The sequence below is a fragment of the Pituophis catenifer genome, unplaced genomic scaffold (assembly GCF_029215685.1).
Source record: "Pituophis catenifer annectens isolate HBS135680 unplaced genomic scaffold, rPitCat1.0.hap2 SCAF_2, whole genome shotgun sequence".
NCBI classification, from domain to species: domain Eukaryota; kingdom Metazoa; phylum Chordata; class Lepidosauria; order Squamata; family Colubridae; genus Pituophis; species Pituophis catenifer.
Window position 1 is genome coordinate 20,386,705 of NW_027256882.1, and position 9,998 is coordinate 20,396,702.

Genomic DNA, 9,998 nt, shown 5'->3' on the forward strand with positions numbered 1-9,998 from the left:
TCTGATGCAGTAGTTTGCATCTGCAAAGGAGAAATGTAACATTTGCCATGAATTTATAAATTTATGAATTTATAAATTAATGAGTGTGTGTGTGGATATACTTGCATTTGTAAATGTCCAAAGTTGATTAAGTGAAAAGATGTAACTATATTAAGAAGGGAGAGAATCTGGGGGGAGACATAGTTAACATGACAAATACCTCCATTTTTCTCCATTTTTGTCCATTCGTGGGACTGTAGGAAATGAAAGGGCTGAAGGACAACCATCTGTATCATTCAGTAAGGTCTCTAAGGACTAGAACTGGCCAACCTGAGAGGGTTGGAATATTTCTATTCCATTTGTCCTCAAAAACCCAATGGTTAATGATTTTCAAAGGCTGGGGGGGAAAACAGTGTCAGAGCTGGAACATAAATTATGGACTGTCAGAGTTAGCTTGCTATCAGGGTTCTGATGCTCTAATTATATCATGAGCCTTGAGCCAAGCTTCAAAATAAATCCAATTATTTATTAGGAGCTTCATGTAAGCATGTTCCAAATGAAGCCAACTCTGACCCCACGCAATTTACTCTGATACTGTTTCCCCCTCCCCCCAAGGTGTGTCATCAGTCACATTCTCCAATGAAGCAATTTCATGGGTTGTAGAGATCACTCCCCTCTGGCTACTGTGGGTTACCGTGGTGACAGCCTTGACAGAGATATGGCTGGAGTCTGCTTTTGTTTTGACATAGTACTATAGAAGCAACATGACATTCTTTCCCAAGCTCAAGCAACAGACTACTTCCTGTCATTTCCACTGATGCTTCACAAAGCTATAGAAGTATCTCCTTAGCTGTTTAGTTTCCTCTACATCTCAAAATCTCATTCAAGGGGATTCAGGCACATTATTGCTACACAGTCATTGTAGTTAAATGAATACTGTATGTCTTTGGCCCAAATCATCTTCATCTTTTAATGACCCCATAATCCCTTGAGCAATGGAGTCTGGGCAAATGAATGGAGCTAGCAGAATGTTTAATGGCCGTATGCTCTTCCTATTGCCAATGAGGAGTTTTGTTCAGCATTGTGCCCAGAGAGAGAAATATCTGCCTCTATCTAGGATTGAACTCACAACCTCCTGATTGTGAGGTGAGAGTTCTACCTCTATGCTGCCACACCACATCTTTGGCCCAAATACCCAGAGTCATCTTCATTGAAAGGACTGCATTGATTTCCACTCATTCACCTTCTTGGATAGAAATCCTTCCTTCTGCACAGGGGACACAGTTGTAGCAGCAATTTGGTTTCCCCTCCTGGACCACCTTGAAATATCCATGCTGACAAGCTTCCACACACTGGGAGTAAGGCAATGTCTGAAAGTGAACAGAATTGGCCTTCAGAAGCACCTGCAATCATCAGCTATAAAATGACACATAGAGTTGGAAGGGGTCAAGAAACTAGGTATGTGCTAAAAAGATTAGAAATGGAACATTCTTTTTCTCCCCCAGGCCAAACTGTGGTGGGGGTGGCCATTCCAGGGAAGTCCAACAATTGTCAGGAAAGTTATTCCTGAAACTGGCAGTAGATTGTGATAATCAACCATGCTTCCATTTCAGAAACTGATATGGAAGAAACAGGAATTCTGGAATTCTGCAGCATGATTGATTTTGCACACATTTTCCACCAAATATCCAGCTGTAGCATCAACCTCTTGAATGTCAAAATGAACATGGGCAACTCAAGTTTCTCTCTCTCATTAAATCCTGCCTGTATTTTCCTACATCCCCATATCACTTCCTTCGATGTTTTTGGAACAGAACCCTTCTATACTTCACAAAACCCCTTCTCCATTCCTATTGCTGAATTAAAAAGATCCTGTATCTGAAGGCAGGCAGTCTGATATATAGTTTGGGAAGGGAGTCGATACTCATGAAGATAATGATAAAACTGAAGAGACGGAAGATTTTCCCCACCTGGTTCTGCCCATAGTGCCTCGTGATGGCTTCCTTGTTGATGCTGAATTTCACTCCTGCAGATCCTTCTCTTGCCAGACTCCCAAATTTCACACTGGTGCCTGACTTATTTCGAAAACCCACCCAACTCACAAGGTCAAAGTCAGCCATCAAATCTCCATTCCCATCCAAGTACATTCCTTGCATGGTGTTGTTGTAGATCTGGGGATTCTTCAGGAAATGGTGGAGCTACAGAGTGTGAGGAAAGGAAGGTTTTAGATGAATGGAATCTGCTACATCAGGTTGGTATACAGAGATATAGGGAATTTGATTTTTTGAACTGCAGCTTGTTTTCTTATCAGGACAATTCCCATAGATTAAGGTGCTAATAGGAATATATTCTTCACAGAATCTGGCATTCCAATTCCCCTTTACTCTTGTTTTATTGTTTATTTCTCTCTTTGGTCCTCTTGAAGGTAAGTAGACAGAAGAAGGGCCAAAGGTCACCTGAAAAGCATTACCTATGAATATGTCTGCTTACATGCCCTGATGCTTATGCATTAGTTTTTCCATCCTCCCTGAGAAGTATCAGTAGAGTTGCATTCTTTTGTCTGTAGGGGTGTGTCTCAATATTAGAGAGCCCTTATTGTGCTCATCCTAAGAGACACGGTGGCTCCGTGGTCAAGATGCTGAGCTTGTTGATCGAAAGGTTGGCAGTTCAGAGGTTCGAATCCCTAGTGACACGTAACTGGGTGAGCTCCCATTACTTGTCGCAGCTTCTGCCAACCTAGCAGGTCGAAAGCATGTAGAAAATGCAAGTAGAAAAATAGGGACCATCTTTGGTGGAAAGGTAACAGAGTTCCATGCGCCTTTGGCGTATAGTCATGTTGGCCACATGATCACAGAGACGTCTTCAGACAGCACTGGCTCTTCGGCTGTGAAACAGAGATGAGCACCACCCCCTACTTTTGGGAACAACTAAAACATATGTGCTAGGGGAACCTTTATATTGGTGTTCATCAAACAAGAATCACTGCAGTGAGCCTTGATTATTTATTTTGGAACCTATGTTTTGCTTCCACAAGAGAGAAGATGTAGAAGACACAGTATCAGTTTGGATATTTCAGTCCTGGAAATATTATTTGGCTTTGGGAATTTGGGAAACACATGTCATTTCCATGTTCTTGTTATCTGAAGGAAAGCTTGAAACATCAAGTCAGGAGTTACTAATACATTGATTTTGGCACTCTTTGGGAGCCCCTACAAAGATGTACACTGACAATCAGAGAATCCAAATTTTAAAATTAAAATTTAGAGGTACTCTGTTTAGAGGTATTTATTTATCTATTCAGAGGTAAAATTTTGAGGTACTCAAAAGAGAATCCAAATCCCTTTTCTAAGTGGAAATAACGGATTCTGAAGAAAGAAAAGCTCAGAGGGGGAGAGATGAAAATGTTGTAGTGGTGTGCGTGACAATATCAGCAAGCAGGGATGGGATTCAGCTGGTTCAGATTCGTTTGGGTGAACTGGATGTTAATTTTAATCTGGTTCGCTGAATCGGTTGTTCCAAGGACTGGATAACACTGCCTGCCCTTCCCTGCCCCTCGCAAGAGTCTTCACGTGTTTTGGATGTCAGGTAAGTGCAGAACATGTGCAAATGCTCCCGGGAGGGGGGGAAAACAGGTGTACTGGTTTTCTGGAAATGGGCTCATTTCTGGCCTCTGGAGGGCCTCCGATGCCAAGGGGAGGCCATTTTCGTCCTCCTGGAGGCTCCAGGAAATCCTCCGGAGCCTGGGGAGGGTGAAAATGCACCCCCAATGTGGTTCAGGATGCCGAGTAGACCACACCCCCATGGACATGCCCAGATAGCAACAAGGCAGCAAACCAGTTGCAGAAATTTTTCAATCCCACCCCTCTCAGCAAGGGATAATTTGTTGTTCGGCACTGTGGGAGTTCAAAGCATAAAAGAAGTATGAAGACAAGGGATTTTATGGGAAAAATATGACTCATTAAAGCAATTTTTCTCAATATATACCACACTTCACCATCTATACATCTTAGCAATAAACATGGAACCTGTAGGAATAGGAATAGGTAATTTCTATTCCATGGGAATACCTGCCATGGTTGGATCTTTTCAACTTCCAGCCTGGTTTTTCTCTTCATTGTTGTCCTTTGGGATTGGGATGAATAGACCGCATTTAAGGCATGTGCCACAATCTGGATGGCGTTGTAAGTTAAGGAGCTTTCTAGAGAAAAGATCTTGTCAATCTTCTCTTGAGGTAGAGTCCCCACGTTCTTTTCCTCTAGACACCTTGTCCAGCCTTTCACAGACAAGGCAGGTTTCTCATATGAACAGTGAAATGTTTTAATCATAAATGCTTTGATTAAAATATTGAATTCTCTCAAATCTTCAGATCTGGTCCTTTGGCCGGTCTGGATCAGAAAAGAAAAAATACTACGGGTGTATTTTAAAGAGAAACTGTTATATGATAATTCAATGGAGAGATCCCACAAAGCGGTTGTTATCCAAACTTTTCCTGCAACAGGTTTTTTCATAAAGTTGAATATCATTTCTACATAGGCTTCTCCTTCTACAAAGGTAAATTCTGCATAGTAAACAAATACATTGATTTGGTGCCACATTTTGAAAGTAGGAATCATATAATTGATGTTCTTGTTATCTAGTAATGTGATTTGTGAAAAAGCAGCACAAATGCCATTCTGAGCCAGCACAGGATTGAAGGTCCTAATGAAACGTTCTCCATTATCAGTGTCTGCAGCAAGGAGGCCAATGAATGTCCATCGAAAATACAGCAGCAGTTTAACAATTCCCAGGTTCTGAGCACCTTCTTTGGGGACGGTCTGGTAGAAAAAGGGTAACTGAGTTTTATCACTCAGGAAGGGTGAAATAAAAGTGTAACTGATCTGGAAAAAAAGACAGTTTGTGTTTGATTTTAGGATTTTACAAAGTCAAAGTGTTAGATCCTAGGGCAGTGGTGGCCAACCTTTTACTCACCGAGTGCTGAACAGGTATGCGTTTTATGCGCTTTACGTGTACACATATCATCCGTGCTAATGTGTGGCTCCTCCACATGCACTGTGCGCGCAACTGCAAAATCTGTGCATGCATTCAACTTGCACATGCATCCTATGCAACCACACCATCTATGCATGCATGTGACTTTTGCATGGCTCACCCATGCGCTGCACATGTAACCACACCATCTATGCATCCTGTGCGCTGCATGTGCAACCACACCTTCTATGCATGCATGTGGATTTTGTGCACGGAATACACGTGTGTGAACGTCATCTGTGCATTTATTTATTTATTTATTTATTTATTTATTTATTTATTTATTTATTTATTGCGATTTATATGCCGCCTTTCTCCCTAGGGACTCAAGGCGGCTTACAAAATGACAACTTCAATACAAATCACAATACAATACCAAATTAAAATCAGTAACCCAATTAAAAACGATTTAAAATTATACCAGTGTACCCCCAAACGGATCAGTTTAATTGGCGGAAGAGCCACGTCTTCAGCTCGCGACGGAAGGAAAGAAGGTCGGGGGCTGTCCTGAGCTCAGTGGGCAATCCATTCCAGAGGGTCGGGGCTCCCACAGAGAACGCCCTCCCCCTGGGGGTCGTCAGCCGACATTGTTTGGCCGACGGCAACCTGAGGAGGCCGACTCTGTGAGAGCGCACAGGACGATGGGAGAACGGCTGGAGATGGTCCTGCAAGTACCCCGGGCCTAAGCCATGAAGGGCTTTATAGGTGAGCACCAGCACCTTGAAACGTATCCGGAGTGCCACCGGTAGCCAGTGCAGCTCACGCAGGAGAGGTGTTACACGGGAGTATCTAGACGCCCCCGTAACTACCCGCGCGGCTGCATTTTGGACTAGCTGAAGCCTCCGGACACATCCCAAGGGCAGCCCCATGTAGAGGGTGTTACAGTAGTCCAACCTAGAGGTAACAAGGGCGTGAGTGACCGTGGCGAGGGCATCCCGGTCTAGGAACGGGCGCAACTGGCGCACAAGACGGACCTGTGCGAAGGCCCCCCTGGTTACGGCCGTCAGATGGTCATCTAAAGACAGCCGAGAATCCAGGAGGACACCCAAGTTGCGGACCCTGTCGGAGGGAGCAAGGATTTCACCTCCGATCATTAAGGATGGAACCTCCAGATCCCGGGATGCCGGCATCCACAGCCACTCAGTCTTGGAAGGGTTGAGTCTAAGCCTGTTCCTCCCCATCCAAACCCGCACCGCTTCCAGGCAGTGGGACATCACGGAAAGGGCATCCCTAGGGTAGTCAGGGGTGGAGATGTAAAGCTGGGTATCATCAGCATATTGATGATACCTCACCCCAAAACCACGGATGATCTCACCCAGCGGTTTCATATAGATATTAAAGAGCAGAGGGGAGAGAACCAATCCCTGAGGCACCCCACAAGTGAGAGGCCTCTGGGAGGATCCCTGACCCCCCGCCCAAACAGACTGCAGACGGCCCGAGAGATAGGAGGAGAACCACTGTAAAACAGTGCCTCCTAACCCTATCCCCCTGAGCCGCTGCAGCAGGATACCATGGTCGATGGTATCGAATGCCGCTGAGAGGTCATGCATGCGCAGGGTAGCTTGGAAGATCAGCTGGGTCCCCTGAATTACATGCATGCGCACCCGAGGCCCAAACACCAACTGGGGCGTGAGTGCATGCACAGCTGCATGTAAATTGGGCTTCAGCTCATGTGCCCAGAAAGATGGCTCTTCATGCCACCTAGGGGAAAAAAGGGTCAGATCATAGACAATGGCTGGAAGATTCTTAGCGTACCTTGATGGACTTAATAAAGGATGTAAAAGTTTCTCTGTCATATCTGACTCTAGGGCATGGTGCTCATCTCCGTTTCTTGGTCAAGAGAGCCAGCATTATCTAAAGACAATTTCCATGGTTATGTGGCCAGCATGGCTACATGCCAAAGGCGAATGGAACACTGTTACTTTCCCTCCAAAATGGTACCTATTAATCTACTTGCATTTGCACCCTTTTGAACTGCTAAGGAAGGCAGGACTTAAAGGGTTTGGGAAGAAATATCCCTCTGGTTCATTTCTAAGCCGGGAGAAAGACACTGGAAACATGGAGGCTGATTGGAAAGGTACTTTAATGATGAAGCAGAACCACATGGGTTTGAGGTCCTGGGCAGCTGACCACATGGAGTTGAGAGTGAGGAGCTTTCATACCTTCTCTTGGGCTTTGCACTTGAACTTCCTGTTCATGTATACTATTGGCTGTTGTTGGGGTCATAGCTGGCTCTGTAGGTTGTCTGAACTAAGTTTGGTTGAAGCCTGGAGGGTGGGTCTAAGTCGTCATGGAGAGAAGGGAGCAGTGGGGTACCACAAGGTTCCGTCTTAGGCCCACAACTCTTCAATATCTTCATAAACGACTTATAAGAGGGAAAAGAAGGAAAATTTACCAAATTTGCAGATGATACTAAGCTGGCAGGAATAGCTAACACCCTAGAAGTAAGGCTCAAGATCCAGATGGATCTGACAGACTTGAACACTGGACCCTATCTAACAAAATGAAATTCAATGTAGAGAAAAGTAAAGTCCTACACTTAGGTAAGAAAAACCAATATGGTGAGCTCTGCTGCTAGATGGTAGAGGGTTAATCCTATTATGTCCCGAGGGATCATGTCTTAATCCCATCATCCTGGAGCTGGAGGTCTTTTGTTTTGTGGATAGACTGGCCCACTCTTTCTCAATGGGCACAAAATAACTGCTGTGGGCAATTAAGAAAGACTTGGGGGCTGCTTTCTGTCTCCAAGAACATGTTTCTCTGTTTCTCCTCTAGGGAAAGATCATATTCTGCCTTATAATATTCTGATATGACATGAACAGAATATGATAATATTCTGTTATCAATGAATATTTAAAGATAAAAAGTAATCCAAATCTACTTTTCTGGAAAGAGGGGGCTTTCAGAGACCCTTTTTTGCTAACTGGTAATTTTTAACTATAGTTGTTTTTGTGTTTGTTTTGGTCTCTTTGGAAGATTGAAAGTTTAAGCAATACTAATAATTTACTACAGTCACAGACCAATGTTACAGATAAGAAACATTAAAAAAAATTAAAAAGAACGACAGGTTAATATATTACAACAAGTGGTGGATTGTCAGTGGCAGTCAGTACCTAATTTTGCAAACAGTATAACAAAACTCAGCTACATTCAAAGGAACTACATTGTACTGATCTGATAATAATGATTGTATATAAAAAAGATCAGTGTTTCCTGGGCATTTTATCAGATGAAGTGTTATGAGGTGGGTGCATGAGTCCTTATAGAAGGTGCAGTATTGTAGGATGTGATATTTGAGGGATTGCCACAAAGAAGAATGTCTTTGTGTGTGTCAACCTATTTTCCAAAACACCAGAAAGCAATTGGAAGGAAACAAATCAAGGAAGAGAGGAGCAACCTAGAACTAAAGAGAAATTGCCTAACAGAACAATTAATCAGTGGAACAACTTGTTTTCAGAAGTTGTGGCAATGGTGGCTTCCTCCCGGTTTGGCCCGGTTCCACCTAGCCAGTAGCAGTAAATGGTCTCTTTCTTGAGCAGAGGTTGGACTGTTAAAATTAGAGCTGTAGTTTCGATGGCGCCTTGTCCACAGGGGCACAATATCAGCTCATGAAATGTGAAATAAAAGATTGCTCATCTTAACTCATGCTTAAGATTTTTAAGAAGGAAACATCCTTGAAATGCTCTGGAGTAAACCTGGAGAACCATTTCCCAACTCTATACCTGTGGGATTTTGTAGATGCCCAATATGGCAGCCATGAGGATGGATATGTCAGAGTTGGCTTCTTCCAGGAGAACCAGCATGTTTCTCTTCCTTCCGCAGCTGTAGTTGGGAACATTGGCCTCTCCAGTCGAAAGCAAATCCAACAGTCCATCCAATGTCAACATTCTGTCTCGAAAGTTGTCATGGAGGTTATAACCCAGGGTGAGGTTGGGTAAGAGGAGGGGAGCTTTGTTGATTTCCTGAATGGCAAAAAGGAAGGACAGAATTTTCCAGTACATCACAACTGTTTTCCTGAAAAGATATGTACATTATGCCATGATGTTATATTCAACAAAAATGATAAATTTCTTCTGTGATAATGTTGGACAGGTGGCAGAAATCATGGGATAGAAATCACAAACTCACAATGTCAACAGCACATAAAGAAAACCTCTATAAAATGTTTTATGGATGGCATTATTCACCTGCAATGTTAGCGAATATATATAACAATCAATCTGTTCAATGTTGGAAATGCAACTGAAAGCAATTTAGAACTAAGGAGAAATTTCCTGACAGTTAGAACAATTAATAAGTGGAAAAACTTGTCTGTAGAAGTTGTGAATGCTCCAACACTGTAGGTGTTTAAGAAGATGTTAGATAACCATTTGTCTGAAGTGGTGTAGGGTTTCCTGCAGTTGTGGGTTCCTCCCGGTTCGGTCCGGTTCGGCTGAGCCAGTAGCGGTGACGATATGACGTCACCGAACTGGTTCTCCCCCCCGCCCTCCCCCCACGTTATTCTTACCTTTTATTTGGCCACACCCCCAATCTATTGCTGCCTCCTGAATCCCAGCTGATGACTAGAGGGAAAAAAACTTTTTAAACTCCTGCCGCGGGGCTTCAAAAGGCCGTCCTACAGCTGATCAGTGTTAAAAGCAAACAAATGAGTCGGGTCATACGTGCGAGGACTGGTCGTAAGTCTGAGGACTGGTCGTAAGTGCGAGGTCCTTCCAGAAATGACTCTGACCAGCTAGCCATGCCCACCTAGTCACATGACCTCCAAGCCACACCCACAAAATAAGCCACACTGTTGGATTCTTATCCTACGGTTGGGTAGATAATATGTACTGTTACTTTAACTGCTGCAAGATGATTAATTGATTAAGTGGTTAAAACAGAAATAAAAGGAAGGCAGGAAGTTCATTCACTCTTACTCACTCCTGCTCGTGATATTACTGCTAAAGATACTGTGTCGGTGTTACAGAACTAGAACTGTAAGCAAACTCTGT

At 43.5% G+C, this 9,998-nt stretch overlaps 1 protein-coding gene across 1 annotated transcript in view; it reads right to left on the minus strand.

Moving 5' to 3' along the window:
- The window catches only part of LOC139309976 (vomeronasal type-2 receptor 26-like), a 75,987-nt gene extending 66,979 nt beyond the window's left edge, over positions 1-9,008 (minus strand). The window contains exons 1-4 of the mRNA XM_070934159.1: positions 8,730-9,008; positions 4,643-4,856; positions 4,047-4,252; positions 1,950-2,177 (exon numbers count right to left, since the gene is read on the minus strand). Of these exons, the coding sequence (XP_070790260.1) occupies positions 1,950-2,177; positions 4,047-4,252; positions 4,643-4,856; positions 8,730-9,008 (927 nt within the window). The remainder of the gene's footprint in view (positions 1-1,949; positions 2,178-4,046; positions 4,253-4,642; positions 4,857-8,729) is intronic.
- Positions 9,009-9,998: the final 990 nt, after the last annotated feature.